This window comes from Sodiomyces alcalophilus (genome assembly GCF_042370955.1).
Source record: "Sodiomyces alcalophilus JCM 7366 unplaced genomic scaffold ACRALscaffold_6, whole genome shotgun sequence".
In the NCBI taxonomy this organism is placed as follows: Eukaryota; Fungi; Ascomycota; class Sordariomycetes; order Glomerellales; family Plectosphaerellaceae; genus Sodiomyces; species Sodiomyces alcalophilus.
Genome location: NW_027263537.1, coordinates 1965107 through 1979100, shown reverse-complemented (window position 1 = coordinate 1979100; position 13994 = coordinate 1965107). Strand labels below are relative to the sequence as shown.

Genomic DNA, 13994 nt, shown 5'->3' with positions numbered 1-13994 from the left:
CCTTCCTTTTTCGTCAATATAACCGAATTAGGTCAGTCTTTCTCCTGATATGTGGCTGGGCTGTAATTAGTGTACAACGTACGAATAGAGACACTTGACATTTATATGCACTCCCAGCCCGCTAATTTCCCCAGGGTTTCGATAGGAATTCAATATGGGCAGAGAAAGGCGAAGAAGCAAATGAAATTCCCTGTCCACATGGCACTGAACCAGACTTGCTCTTGGTCTGGGACCTAAGTACGTTGTACAGTGTACGACGTACTCACTTGGTAACGAGACTCCAACTCGTCCTTGGGCCGAGTTGGTCAACAAGGAACCCCTCTGTTGACCCTTTGCTACGTGTAATTGCGGCCGCCGCTAGCCGCATATTTGCGTTGACCGCACATTGCCCGCAAAAGTCGGCTTCCCCGGCGTCACAACGTCCCAGCGCATAACGCATGGCCGCCTTGCGCCTCGTGGCTGCAATCACAAAACTTGTCGTTACATTCTCAATTTCGCTAATCGAAGACATTCCCCGAGCGTAAAATACTGACAGCGTGGGGAAGCGAAAGACGTCTTCCATCAACCGAATACTTTACTTTAGATGGCTCCTCAATTATATTTTACGTTGCCTGACGTACAACGTACATGCCCAATATCCCACTACATCCTGTGGACTAATAAGACGTACATATGCATGTTTGTAGTCCATTATCAAGTACATAATCGCCTATCCGCTTCTCCACGTCTTCCCCGCAAGGGTCTCAGCAGCTGGATCTGAGTCTTGACAACGCATGGTCTCTTGCTTACCTAGGTACTGTACCCTATGGTATCCGCTTCTCCGCACTCGCAAGTACAACGTACCTAGGTACGTTGGTACGTTGTACACAACGTTGTACCTGGCCCGACACTCAGTCGTCTTCTGGCGGGACAGGCTACCCGAGATCGCCGCCGTACATTCTCCATGGGGAAAACACCGTTGGAGAAGTGGGAGACTAAAGACGGTTCTCCAAAGGATCTACCAAGAAGACGAACACCCGAGTCGTCCACAGACGAGAATCCTTGAGAAGTCGAGCCACTCAGCACGTGGCTAGTGGCCGGTCATTTTCAGGAACACCCGCCCTATTCTGTCGACAGTCGCCCTCGATGGCATCACGGATCAACGGGATTGCTCAGAAAGCTACACTTGAACCGCCTTCGCAGCCTCCTATCTCTGCAACTCTCAACTCGTTCAACTTACCGCTATGCATGCAAAGTAATTTACATTTTTGGGCCCTCTCCCCAGCTTTGGGCCATCAGCTCACCTGACACCCCAGTGGCTCGGTCAGGACCCTTTCCCCGGCCTATCCGAACTCGCCCACTTATCGTACGGATCTAGTCCGTGCTAGGCCTTCCTCAAACCCAATAATAATCAAAGCTCATCTCCGGCAGAGAGAGTGTCATTCTTTCCGGACTCCGACTTGGCCAAGTTGCGGTCTGTTAATTCAGACGAACCGCCGCCTCCTTCCAGACTCCAGTCAGCGGTTTGTCATGTACGGCGAACCTGGGTCAGCGATATTACTTGTATTAATTACAGCCTTTCAGGCTCATGCTCGGCGTTTCGACTGGCTCATTCAAGAAGTCCAGGCCGCACGTTTGGGGAAGTTAATATCAAAGACTTGGCTACGCCCGAGTCGGCCTTTGCGTGCCATACTAGCGAGATATTTGTAAATATATTAGACACTCACATACAAAACCGTGGCAATAACTCTGGGGCTAACCCATGATTTGTCTGTAGGCGCCTTCATTACCGAGAGGAATCCTCTGCCAAGTCCGCCTCCCTACGCTGTAGACTGGCTGACAGCGGGTGAACGGTATTATTGCTGCGTAGTACGTGTCACGGCCGAGTTACCCCTTGACGCGCTTCCTCAACCCTCGGGATACTTCCCGATGCCAAGTCATTTCCCGCAGGAAGATTGTCAGGGGCGGGCTGATTCTGCAAGCCTCGCAGTTATTTACTGGTCGTCTTTAAACCCGGCCCCGCTCAGCGTGGGACCCCAGGGAAGAAGGAGGGGCGAAGCTGCGCTGCTCTCTGCTTCTGCAGAAAAAGAAAGAAAAAGATGGGTGAAAACAAGAAAAAAAAAGAAAAAGAAAGAAAACACCACTCAGTACGACGCTGCACGCACTGATACATACTGAGATGACGTCTACTGGTCAAGTCTGATGTCATTATAGCGATGAGAATCCCGACTCTGGAGATTGTCTCACCTCGCTACCTTGAACTTGGAAGCCTCGCCTCTGAATATGGCCACCGGCATAACCGCATAGGGGTTGTCTATGACACTTGCAATGCGCCAGCGCCTGCTTATACTCGCAAAGCTGGGGAGACAGATGATCTTGCAATGCCCATCTTTCGTCTCTTTCTCTAAACTTCTCACCACCAGACTCAGTCCAGCAACAATGAGCCTCAGCAACGATACCACTCGGTATACAGCAAAACACGTGACTTGACGGTCGGTCAGTTCACGTTGGTCGCAAGTCGAGCCGTCTTCCCGACGGGAAATAGGGGGAGTGAGTGACTTCCAGCCTTCCTTCACGCAAGGCCAAGCACGCGGCTAGATCGTAAATACAGATCCAACCACACATGGTTTCATAGTATGCATGTGAAAGTACAGGCACGCCTCCCTACAACGTACGAATATGAGCGGCAACAATTGACTATGTAAGTATGTTGTAAGCAGGCCAAGTACCGAATCAACAAAACAACTCAAAAGGTACCAGGGGCCCTTATGACATGTCACATTATTTACCTGGTCTGGCATTGAGAGCACAGCGGTGAGAACAGACTTGTAGACCAATGCAAGACACAGCAGTACGTTGCGTTGTATGTAGGGCCTGCGGCATCTGGCTTGACTACGTTGTATGTATGTACGTTGTACACCTGAGCCGCTTTTTTGCGTGGGGTTTCTGCGGGGCGCCACGGTGAGTTGCCAGCCTTCCCTCGGTACGTACCTTTGTACTCTACCACCTCGACTCGGCTCTTCAACTTCATCTCTAATTTCCTACAGTGCGATGTGATTAATACTCAGAGCAACCCCAGACGCCTCTTGTCCAAGATACCCACCTCATCGGCCTGTGTAATAGTCCGGTTTTCCCCCCTCCAATGTCCTCGGCTTATGAACCCTCTTGCGCTACATGTATCGGCCGTGTCGTGGTGGTTCCTATGCGCGTTGCGGACGCCAAGGGTGGGTGCCCCAGCAGAATCCACAGGGAAGGGAGGTTTTACTTGCTTACATGGCCCCCAGCGTTACATTCTGCAAGGGCCAGCGGTCCGATACGCGATCAGATATGCCCATCAGGTGATCAGCTTGCAGGGCGCGTCGTTGTACGTTGTACGTTGTAGTTGTACAACGTACCAAACCCCAAGCCACGTCCCCCACACACGGCCTACAATGATCCCTAAAGTCGCGCTCAAAGCGCTGACTTGGGCCCCTTTTTCACACGACTGTGAGCCACGTCCTCGTTGCCGCGCTCTTACGCTGCACCATATCGTGAGGATTACGACGGGGCTTTCACGAAGCGACGAAAAAAGCGGGAAGATATGTTGGACGGACGTCGGTGTCGTCGTCTATCACGGTGAATTTGACCACGGCGAAACGCAACCTCAGCAGTGTAACCCTTCCAGCCCGCTTTCTACCTGTCATATTTAAATGTACCGAGAACTGTCCGAGTGCCGCCCGTGTCTTCCCTTGCCCTGTCGAAGAAGTGGGTTCACGATGCCCTCCTATTCGCATTCTGTTACGATATCTCTCGTCGGCCTTCTCGTAGGGATCGGTCCGTACAGATGCACGCGGTTCAGAGATGCACTCACAATCACTCACAATCACACCTCACCTACTTCGTATACAACGTACAACGTACCCGGCACTCATAGGTACTTGGTAGTAAAGGCCACAGCAGAATCATACCCCACCTGCATTCCTTCCCCAGATTTAGACGTCTACCCTGTCGGACTTTCGGCCCCCAACGGCGGACAGTGCATTGACTATGGACGGGATGTCTCCTCGGGGGCATGAATTACCCCGGACACAAAACCCCAGATTCCGAACGCCTCTTTTATTATTCTAGCCTAGTCCATCATGCCTTGCCTGTGTCCTTGGTCGTTTCCTTGTCTGTTTCCACTGGCCTGGCTTGGATTATTATCATTATTATTTCCTTTTTTTTACCCCCTTTTTTTCCCCTCGAATACAATAATTACATGATATTTACGTTGTATTTCTACTTAACCATTTCCCATCCTTGCGTGTTACGCATCAAGTGCAGCAAATGTCAAAAGCTCGGGTAACCAGGTGCTTATGTACGGTGTAGAGCCGCCAAGGTATTCTTCTCGTATCCAGGTACAAACAAGCTCGTACTCGGAGGCCTTAGTTCTCGCCCATACCACTACGCTAGAGCGCTCTATTATACTCGTAGTCCCTCAAGTTCACCTGCCCGGAGGGGGTATTCATTCGAAGCTAACATGATGCTCATTTCCCTGACACCCTCGGGCAGTTCCCGTTCAGAGCCTTCCTCTGGCGTATATCTTCATCGAACCTAGGACCGTAGGTGACCCTTTACCTCGCCTTGGCTACCTCATCACCCTCTGCGCGTGGGATGCACGTTGCAGACCGCCTTCAAAGCTGTCCCGGGATACCCTTCACTCTCCATCGCCCATCCCGCTTCGCCTAATTTAGCGTTTGTCTCTTGACAGCTGAGAGGCGGTAACGGTAGTGGCGATACGCCGTACAGGGTGTGAGGATAGAGAAGCGTTACGAGAAAGAGAGGGACAGAGAAGCCTAGAAGGTGAGGGAAGCCACGAGTAAAAAAAAGAAGAAAAAAAGGGGGTGGGGGAGAGCATAGGGGACAGGCCGACAACCAAGGGATACCCTATCATTACTGTAGATAGGACGAAGTAGAGCCCCACCACCTGGGTCGGCTGTCCGGGTTCTACAAGCGAAGCACCTGGCACCGGGAGCCGATGCCGTCGAATATGCAGGTGTTATTGATGGGGATGTACTGCTTGGTGACGATCTTGATCAGCTCCTGCGCCACCATACCGCCCAACACGGCGGAGACGTTGTGCAGCTCTCCGCCGGCCGCACGGAACACTTCTTGGGCAGCTTGTGTGTAGCGCTCCTGACTCGCTACCTGTGGCACCAGCCTCGTCATGCCCTCCAGGATGGCTTCGGGGGACGACGCCGCCGCGGGGTTGTCGGTGTGCGATGTCGCCCGGAGTGCCAGATAGGCCGGGAACAGTGACGGGGGCATGATGCCTTCCTTCGCCATCTCGTCATTGGCGAGTTCCTCGTCTGTGGGGTTGGAAGGAGATTCAGCCTTCAGCCGCACATGATACACAACTGCAGGAGAAAAACGTACCGGCTACTTTGAGTAATCTCTCAAGACCGCCGTCTTTCGGGTCGATCAGCTTGACAAAGGCCGCATTCTTGCAGAAGAGATCGACCTCGGCTTGGTCGATGGCATCGCCCCCGGGGGTTCGGCGGACCGACTCCATGACCTCCGCGGCGTCGCGGCGTGCCTTGGCCTTGTAGATGTTCTGGAGCTCGATATAGACGCTAGACTGCGCCTTCATATCGGGGAGGCCGCCGGGCAAGGGGAGGCATCCGTGCTTCTCGTAAAACTCCTTCACGGCATCTGCGATGATCCAAAAGCTGGATCGGATCTCGTTCTGCCAGACGTCTCAAGTCAGCCATCTTTTCGTCTGGACTCTCGACGCAAATTTTGCCGTCTCCGTCTTCTCACTCCGAAGAAGTACAGGACATACTGGGCCGTCGTGCCTATACGCGAACACTTCCTTGACGTCTCCTGGCAAAGACGGGCGAGAGACAGTCTTGAGGACGGCCGCCACGGCTTCCTCAAAGTTCTCTTCGCCGCCCTCTGGGTTGTCGGTTCTGGCGGCTTCGGCGACCATCTTCCTGAAAGCCACCTTCTCGGCATACGTCGAGGGGTAAGTTCCGTCGTGGGCTGCCTTCCAGAGATCGAGGTAGTGGAGAAGAATAACGACGAACGGAATATGGCCGTGATCATGGTTGTCGAGGTTGTCGATGTCTTTGGTCATATTCCTCGCAAACGCGATGAGCTCGTCCCAAGGGGAGAGGAGCCTCAGATCCACCGTGGTGTTTGCATCCGGGTGCGTCTCCACGACGGGAAAGGGGCCGGGAAAGACGATGCTAAAGTAGGCGTAGAAGCCCGCCGAGTGGACGGCGATGAGAGGTGTCTTATGCTCGCGGCAATATTCTTCGAGCACGGAGAGGTCCCGGGGCTGAATGGGTAATGTGTAAATGATGGCGGTGTAGGGTCCTTCGTTTCCAAGAACGCTTGGGAGATTCAGGGGTTCCTGGAGCTGGGCGTCAGTTTCCCATCGGAAAGCACGATTTTGTGGAGAGGCGATAAAAGACTGGCTTGCTTCCTTGCCCATCTCCTTACCCCATTCTTCGGGAACCAGTCACCTTGGACTTCGGGGTTCAGCTCAACTAGCAGTTCGGTGCAGTGTTGAGCCCTTGATTTGCCAAGACCATCCTCATCGAGGAAGAAATTGACCCCCAAGTCAGAGTCGCGAACGATGGCATCATCGGCAATGGTAAACTTTCCAATGCCTGGAGAGCAAATGCAGTGATTGTCAGCTTCATATTACGGTACAAACGCCGGACGCAAGGACTACGGGCAAGCAAACAGATGCACTACCATAGTAGCAAGGGGTGACACACCTGGTAGCACAAGGTTCTTTAGGGTCTCGATGCCAACAGTGCCTGTGCCCGAGTTGACGAGAAGAATGTGGGAAGATTCCAAGGCTGCTTGGCCGCTGGCCGCCCACAGCCTCAACTGACGGTCATATTTGCGCTCCTTCTCGGATGGGGCCCCGATGACGATGGGCGGGGTCCGGGTGATGACCTCCGCCATGTTCCCAGGCACGATCGACTGGACGTTTTAGTTCGACGGAGTAGAGGATGTTCGTCTCGGCGCTTTCGCGATTTCGTAGTCGGAGGGTTTAAGCTGGAGTTCTTGCAGCCTTGCGACAGACAGCGCCCTTTGCTTTCCAAGTCCCTAGATGTGATGAGCGAGCATGGAGTTGGGAGCAAAGACCTGATACTGAGGTCTGGGCGTGATGAGGTAATCCTTCTTTATCTGCATTTGGTTTAAATGCTTATGATTGTATCAGGAAATACGCAGCCCGTAATCGTAATTGTGGTGTATTATGTAAGCGGTTTCTGGATAGACAAATAAGTCGCCGTTCTTATTTCCTCGCCAAGAGGATGACGAAGGAAGATGAGCACAGAACGGTGTCAGCTCCGTCATGTCAACCATTGAACTTATTCATAGATTACTGAGTACGTTCTTCCTCTTACCATTAAGGATACTCACTGTATATGAGAGCCAAGGTTATGACTAACGCTCTCAAGGGGACGCACCCAAAATGGAACTGGAGGGTGCCTGGAAAGAGGAACACTGGAGCAGACTAAGCATTGAGCAGTCAGGACTCAGGACTCAGCAGCGTATGATGCATCGCCGTAGGAACGAGGTTGGGTGCAGCGGACAATTGAGAGGCCACGGGACTCTGGCATGGCGAGGGGACAGGATACGCCAGGGCCTGGTGAACATGCGTCTAACCGCACTGACAACGTGAAACTACCTTGAATCCTTAATCATAGATAGCTTATACGAGTAGGAGGAGACGGAAAGAGAAGAAGAGGGGCTGTGGCCGTCTAATGACGAAAGCCGGGCGGTTAGAAATAACAAGATTACTCTCGCGTCTTGATTCCTGTCTAGAGAGTCAGATAGTAGCTGGGTGTATAAAGGCGCAGAATGCCGGTCAGGCATAAAGTAGAGTCTCTTCATTGAAGTTCAGGCCACGAAACAAACCAAACGATTTTCCGATAAGCAGTAGAGCTTATGAACATTCACAATGCATTTGGTTACTTGCTAGGGTGGTGAGCATGTGTGATATATTCTAGGAAAAAAGGTCCAACGGCTTCCAGCCTAATTCCTGATTCAGAGCGCAGGGATAGATAATGATGGAAGAGGAGTACAGACCCCGAACCAAGGACCATATAATAAGGACAGCCATCAGCAGGACGCAGCAGAGACGGTGTTATAGACGAGGCGCATATACTACTACGGCCCTCTGCTCGACTAATTGCTGGCCCATCTTAGCCATTATGCCGAAGGGGTGACCAGACACTGAATTGGCACCCACCCCTCTAGGCTCTGAGGCCAACTGGTCATGTCGTGCTGGTCACATTGAAGAGACGGCTTTGTATAACATGAGGAGAGGAAGAATTTTCGTTGATAAAAGATTGTCTCCCTCTCTAGAATTCAGGACGGACTGTTGGCTGAAGGCTAAGTTAGCCTAGATAAGCGATGTCAGAGTAAGAAAGAATATCAATATCAATATCTCTTGTCATATTGACTCAACCCTAAGTGCGAAACCAAATCATGTGTTAGAATAAAAAGACGTTTGTAATGCCGTGAAGAACGGTAGGTTTCGGCGATTATTTATGCGATGTAATTGAGGGCAGGCCAGCCTTCGAGTTTGAACTCAGACTAAGAACTTGGAAGTTGGAGGACAAAAAGATGGACCTGTGGGAGATACCAGGAGGCTATCTTACAAGGCTAAATAGACGGTAGCTCTTAGGTAGTCGTAGAGCGCGCTCTTGACACGTCTTTATCACTTTGTGCTGTTGTCTGTTCTTGACACATCTCGAAAATGACCATTGAGAGATTCCTCACTGTCGCATTTGGCAGAACAACAGCCTGTTTCTTTTAGGGGACTTCTGTATTCTCATTGCCGCAGAGTTCCATCTCGCCGCTACCGACCTTGGCCTATAGAAGCAAGTAGTTGAACCAAACCGCATAGCACCAACAAATGGACAATGGAGACTTGGCCGGACACTGCAGAACTTTTTTCCCTTTGTGTTTGAAACGGCCATTGTCAACGAAACACGTTCTCCCACACAAAATACAGCTTTGGTTGTGTTTGTGTAAAGGGTGTTATAATGTCGTCTCCTTTTATCTCGGGAATAGCTCTTCTGAGAAGTGTAAACCTGCCTTTCCGCGGCTTACATGTTGAATATTTGCATTCCTAACGACATATAAGGCGTGTCGGCACCACTTATCCTTGCAGAAAGAGAAGTCAGTTAGCCAACGCATCATCACTTGCTCGGGTGGCTTTCATTCCCATCAGAACAAGCGATATCCACTGCGCCTTGGCCCTGGCTAGGTATTAAGTAGACCAGCCCAATGGCACAGTGCATGGCCAGCTCTGATCCTTTCCGAATAATGTCCCATGGTCGCAGGTATTCACCTGTTCGCGTAGTCCAAGCCAGCGTAATTTGGAGACCGCAGTCATAAGAGTCGACGTCTCCTCAATGATGCGTTTAAAGTAATACGATAGCAAGTCCGGTGGACCCCGTCACCCCGCGGCCGCTATCGGGCGGCATCGGGATTCGGGATTGTTTGTGCCGGACCCCGCGTTTTAAGTGGGGTTCTTCTCGGCTCATGGTCATCCAGTGAAGCCGACCACGTCCCTCTTCTCCTCCTCATTCGCTCTGAGACGACCAGGACAAACGCAAGTCCGAAGCGGCATCGGAGGTTCCCACGTCATTGGTTGACGATACGATACGATACGGATAAAGAAGATCCTCAAGCAGCGAGAGGACCCCCCCCGCGTCTAATCTTTAATTCTTTGTATAATTATCCACTATTCTCCCATTCGTTCCAAGCAGGCCGTACTCATGCACAAACACACCCGTGCCTTCAGGACACTCAGATCGATTATCAACCACAGAATCACGTGCACTCCCCGAGTTCACATCGCCGGGTCCCGATTCCCCACGGCAGCAGCAGTAGCACGTATCCGAACCATGGCTTCCTCCGCGGCCGCAGCGAAGCGCCTGGAAGGCAAGACGATTGTCATCACGGGCGCGTCGAGCGGTATCGGACGCAGCACGGCGTTCGAATTCGCCCGCACGGCGCCGCAGAATCTGAAACTCGTCTTGACGGCGCGCCGCCTCGACGCGCTCCGGCAGATCGCGGCGGATATCACCAAGGAGGTCGGCGACGGGGTCAAGATTTTACCGGTCCAGTTGGACGTCAGCAATCCGGAAGCCGTACGAGGGTTTGTCCCGGGGTTGCCCGAGGAGTTTCGAGACATTGATGTGCTCGTCAACAATGCGTATGTATAATACTGTGTATGCACAGGGCTGACTCTTGCTTTACTTTGCTTTCCCGGGATGATCAAGGCGGTCCGTATGGTGTTCCCAACTGACATACAACTAGGGGCCTCGTCAAGGGCGTGGCGCAAGCGCCGGATATCGCGGAAGAGGACATGAACATCATGTTCCAGACCAACGTGACGGGACTCATCAACATGACGCAAGCGGTGCTGCCCATCTTCAAGAAGAGGCCTGAAGGCGGTGCTGGTGACATTGTCAACGTGGGGTCGATTGCGGGTAGAGAGCCGTACGCGGGGGGATCAATCTACTGCGCGACCAAGGCGGCGGTGCACAGCTTCAGCGATAGCTTGAGGAAAGAGCTCATTGCGACACGGATTCGCATTATTGAGGTTGACCCGGGTCAAGTCGAGACGGTGGGTTCAAGGAGAGAAGAGAAGAGAAGAAACGGAACGGAACGAAAAACTGACTCCAGGTGGACAGGAATTCTCGGTTGTCCGGTTCTACGGCGACAAGTCCAAGGCTGATGCCGTCTATGCGTAAGTTTTGGTTGAATTCTACAGACGTCGCCCGTTGCTAATATGGTTGCGATGCGATGGGTAGTGGATGTGAACCCTTGACGCCCGAAGATGTTGCCGAAGTCATCGTCTTTGCTGCATCGCGCAGACAGAACGTTGTTATCGCGGACACGCTCATCTTCCCGAGCCACCAGGTTAGTCAAATATTTCTCGGGAGACGGTTTCCTGTACTGACTGCGATACTTGGTTACTAGGCGGCTGCCGGTATTTTGCACAGGAAGACTGGCTAATGTAGAGTACGTATGTACTGAGTATCCCTTCGTAATTACACAATATATCATGATCGTGGCATCTGCGTGGGACGAACAATTGTACATGGATGCATGTATTTTATAAGGTAGAATACCTAGGTAGAAATCCATTTCCTACCTTAAGGTACCTACCTACCTTACCTAGGTATTGAGCTATCACTCTCTACTGCTCTGAGTTTCAGGTGGATAAAGTAGGAAGAGTACGTATCGATACGACTTTCAATTACTAAGCAATTCCGACAAGGTTTGGATATGACGCGTATACGGAGTACTTCTCCTATACTTATTATTTTCTCCCCAAGTACCCGGTACCGATACCGCTGCTGCCTTCAGCATCACCATCTGCCTCATTCCCATCACTCAACCATCATCATCCTTTGGGTCTTCCTGCGCCTCCCAACCTTGTCTTATCGGGTGGTTGATCCACTCAGCCGCTTACCTTACACCCAAGAATCGCCAATGTAATTAGAGCGTAACGCCTCCGATTTCTGCCCTCCACGTCTCTCCCCTCCCCGAACGGGTTGTCCGACGACCATGACCGCCAGCCACCATGGTGCTTTCATTCCTCCTCGGCTCGTCTTCTACTGACCGACGGCGCCAAAGTCGGTCCAAACCGTCGTCCTCTTCCCCCCTCTCTCATTCTGCCTCGGCCGCTTCTACTTCCCCAGGCCCTGTCCCGTCGTCAGCTTCTCCTCTTACGAATGCTACTACAACGACCACCACCACTGCCGACCCCGATTTGGAGTACATCCACGACGAGTCCCAGCTTCAGGAACCGCCCCCCGAGTGCCCCGACCTGCGTGAGCTCAACAACTGCCTCGATGCCCTAGCTGCCGTTTTCCCCGACGTCCAGGTCGAGGTCTTCCGAGAGATGCTCACCAAGTTCGATGGCGAATCCCGTCTGGCCGTAGTCGCCGACGCCCTGCTCAAGAACCGCGTGCAATGGGTCAAGGGACGCTGGCGCGTCGTCGAGGGCGCCGCCACCACCAGCGCCACCCCGGCCGCACCCGTACAACCAAGCGAGTCGTTCAAGAGCGACGAGTACAAGGCCGCCGTCCAAGCCCTGGCCAAGCACGAGTTTCGTGGCCTGTCCCGCTCGACCCTCCACGCCGTCCTCGCCGAGTCCAACTACAACTACCTCGATGCCCGCGCCACCCTCGTCGACCTGTCCTCCAAGTCGTGGCGCGTCACCTTGTCGTCCTTCTTCTCGCTCCGGAAACCCGTCGTCGCTCCCGCCCCTGCCGCCGCCGACGGCGAAACCGAAAACCACCCGCTCGTCGTCTGGAAGTCCACCGGCCATGGTTCCATCATCCCGGCCATAAAAGCTACAGGTAGCCGCGAACTCGACCGAGAGCTCTACGAGGCCCTGGTGCGCCCGCTGAAGCAGCGCGCCCGTCGCCTCCAGCTGGAGAAAGACCGCGGCCTGGCCGTCCTGCTCAACAACGAAGAGGCCGAGGCCATGGACGCCATGCACGAGTGCTGCTGCTGCTTCACCGAGTCGGCCTTTGAGGAGTTCACCCAGTGCGACGCCGACGGCGCCCACATGATCTGCTTCCGCTGCGTGCAGCACTCCGTCACCGAGGCCGTCTTCGGCCAGGGCTGGCAGACCACCATCGACCTCGCCTCCGGCACCCTCAAGTGCATGGCCGTCGACGACGCCGGCTGCCGCGGCCGCATCCCCTCGTACCACATGCACCGCGCCATGCTCGACGAAAAAAACGGCCCCGACGTGCTCCAGAAACTCGACCGCCGCCTGGCCGAGCACAGCCTGCTCGCCTCCAACCTCCCGCTCGTCCGCTGCCCCTTTTGCGACTACGCCGAGGTCGACGACCTCTACGTGCCGCGCGGCCAGTCCCAGCTCCGCCTCCGCGCCGACGGCCTCGTCAACCTCGCCATCTTCCTGCTCTGCGTCGCCTTTGTCCCCTTCCTCTTCCCCGTCGTCGCCCTCTCCGCCGCCGCCACCCTCCTCCTCCTCGGCTCCCAGCACGCCCTGGGCGACCAGCTCCGCAAGGAATGGTCGGCCGCGCTGACCCGCCACCGCCGCCGCCGCCGCGGGCTCAAGTTCACCTGCCAGGCCCCGACGTGCGGCCGCGCCTCGTGCCTCTCGTGCGCCAAGTCGTGGACCGACGTGCACGTGTGCCACGAGTCGTCGCTCGTCGCGCTGCGCACCCAGATCGAGCAGGCCATGAGCATGGCCGTCAAGCGCGTCTGCCCGCGCTGCGCCACCTCGTTCGTCAAGAACTCGGGCTGCAACAAGCTCACCTGCCCGTGCGGCTACAAGATGTGCTACGTCTGCCGCAAGGACATTGGCTCCGGCCCGGACGGCGGCGAGGGCTACCGCCACTTCTGCGACCACTTCCGTCCCGACGGCGACCCGTCGCCTTGCCCGCACTGCGACCGCTGCAACCTCTGGGAGTCCGAGGACACCGACGACGTCCTGCGCGCCGCCAAGGAGGAGGCGGAGCGCAAGTGGCGCGAGGCCGAGCGCCGGGAGGTCGGTCGCGGCGAGAGGGCGTTTCTCGAGACGGGCTTTGCTTCCGCCAATAGTGCTGGCGCCGCGCGGGACGAGGTCAAGCTGGATGGACTGCTCCGCCAGCGCCGGCTTCCGACGCTCGCCGAGTTTTGCGATTTCGTCGTTGGGAGTTTGTTCGCGTAGCCTGGGGAGGTAGCGGGATAAGAGACTTGGGGTGATCTAGAAAGGAGACATGGGGCTCGTTTTCTTTCTTTTTTGATTTCGTCGTGTTTTATTGGGATCGTTCGTTTGGCTAGTAATGGGAAGGGCGTTTTGAGTCGACAACGGGCAAAAAGCTCCCAGCGAGAGGAAGGGTCTTGCGGGAATCCAGTTGGATTGGGGCCCGGTTATCATGTATTATATCACACCAGTCCCTTTCAAAAGTCAAGGGGCTAAAGCGACGTCTCGGTAAGGGAACAGCGCATCACAGGACGGTTAGACGACGGGAAGACATGGCAGCGCTGCTTTC

At 54.2% G+C, this 13994-nt stretch overlaps 4 protein-coding genes across 4 annotated transcripts; 2 read left to right on the top strand and 2 right to left on the bottom strand.

Annotated features, from left to right (window-relative positions):
• Positions 1 to 32: 32 nt before the first annotated feature.
• On the bottom strand, positions 33 to 562 carry ACRALDRAFT_209915 (uncharacterized protein; the record flags this gene model as incomplete). The annotated part of the gene is made up of 5 exons (XM_071022930.1): positions 33 to 60; positions 95 to 190; positions 216 to 233; positions 267 to 452; positions 534 to 562. 5 exons carry the CDS (start codon positions 560 to 562, stop codon positions 33 to 35), a joined length of 357 nt encoding a protein of 118 aa, XP_070873578.1.
• Positions 563 to 4246: 3684 nt separating this feature from the next.
• On the bottom strand, positions 4247 to 7041 carry ACRALDRAFT_1076212 (uncharacterized protein). Its single transcript, XM_071018483.1, has 5 exons — positions 6723 to 7041; positions 6442 to 6611; positions 5780 to 6352; positions 5374 to 5683; positions 4247 to 5306 (listed from the first exon to the last, which is right to left on the bottom strand). Exons 1-5 carry the CDS (start codon positions 6913 to 6915, stop codon positions 4945 to 4947), a joined length of 1608 nt encoding a protein of 535 aa, XP_070873577.1. The 5' UTR covers positions 6916 to 7041; the 3' UTR covers positions 4247 to 4944.
• Positions 7042 to 9602: 2561 nt separating this feature from the next.
• ACRALDRAFT_2036429 (uncharacterized protein) lies at positions 9603 to 11182 on the top strand. Its single transcript, XM_071020801.1, has 5 exons — positions 9603 to 10186; positions 10291 to 10600; positions 10668 to 10723; positions 10788 to 10896; positions 10957 to 11182. The coding sequence occupies exons 1-5, from the start codon at positions 9876 to 9878 to the stop codon at positions 10990 to 10992; spliced, it is 822 nt and encodes a 273-aa protein (XP_070873576.1). The 5' UTR covers positions 9603 to 9875; the 3' UTR covers positions 10993 to 11182.
• On the top strand, positions 10984 to 13921 carry ACRALDRAFT_2048838 (uncharacterized protein; the record flags this gene model as incomplete). Its single annotated transcript, XM_071021554.1, has 8 exons — positions 10984 to 11087; positions 11190 to 11195; positions 11245 to 11257; positions 11347 to 11474; positions 11559 to 13659; positions 13710 to 13768; positions 13804 to 13855; positions 13897 to 13921. Exons 1-8 carry the CDS (start codon positions 11042 to 11044, stop codon positions 13919 to 13921), a joined length of 2430 nt encoding a protein of 809 aa, XP_070873575.1. The 5' UTR covers positions 10984 to 11041.
• Between the last annotated feature and the right edge of the window lie 73 nt (positions 13922 to 13994).

What these genes read in the sequence shown, in the direction of transcription:
- ACRALDRAFT_1076212 (XM_071018483.1), bottom strand. Translation starts at nt 6,915, where the DNA reads ATGGCGGAGGTCATCACCCGGACCCCGCCCATCGTCATCGGGGCCCCA. An exon ending in ACTGGTTCCCGAAGAATGGG is followed by an intron (nt 6,353 to 6,441) that starts GTAAGGAGATGG and finishes GCCCAGCTCCAG; the next exon opens with GAACCCCTGAATCTCCCAAG. An exon ending in GAGATTACTCAAAGTAGCCG is followed by an intron (nt 5,307 to 5,373) that starts GTACGTTTTTCT and finishes CCAACCCCACAG; the next exon opens with ACGAGGAACTCGCCAATGAC.
- ACRALDRAFT_2036429 (XM_071020801.1), top strand. Translation starts at nt 9,876, where the DNA reads ATGGCTTCCTCCGCGGCCGCAGCGAAGCGCCTGGAAGGCAAGACGATT. An exon ending in GATGTGCTCGTCAACAATGC is followed by an intron (nt 10,187 to 10,290) that starts GTATGTATAATA and finishes ACATACAACTAG; the next exon opens with GGGCCTCGTCAAGGGCGTGG. An exon ending in AAGGCTGATGCCGTCTATGC is followed by an intron (nt 10,724 to 10,787) that starts GTAAGTTTTGGT and finishes TGCGATGGGTAG; the next exon opens with TGGATGTGAACCCTTGACGC.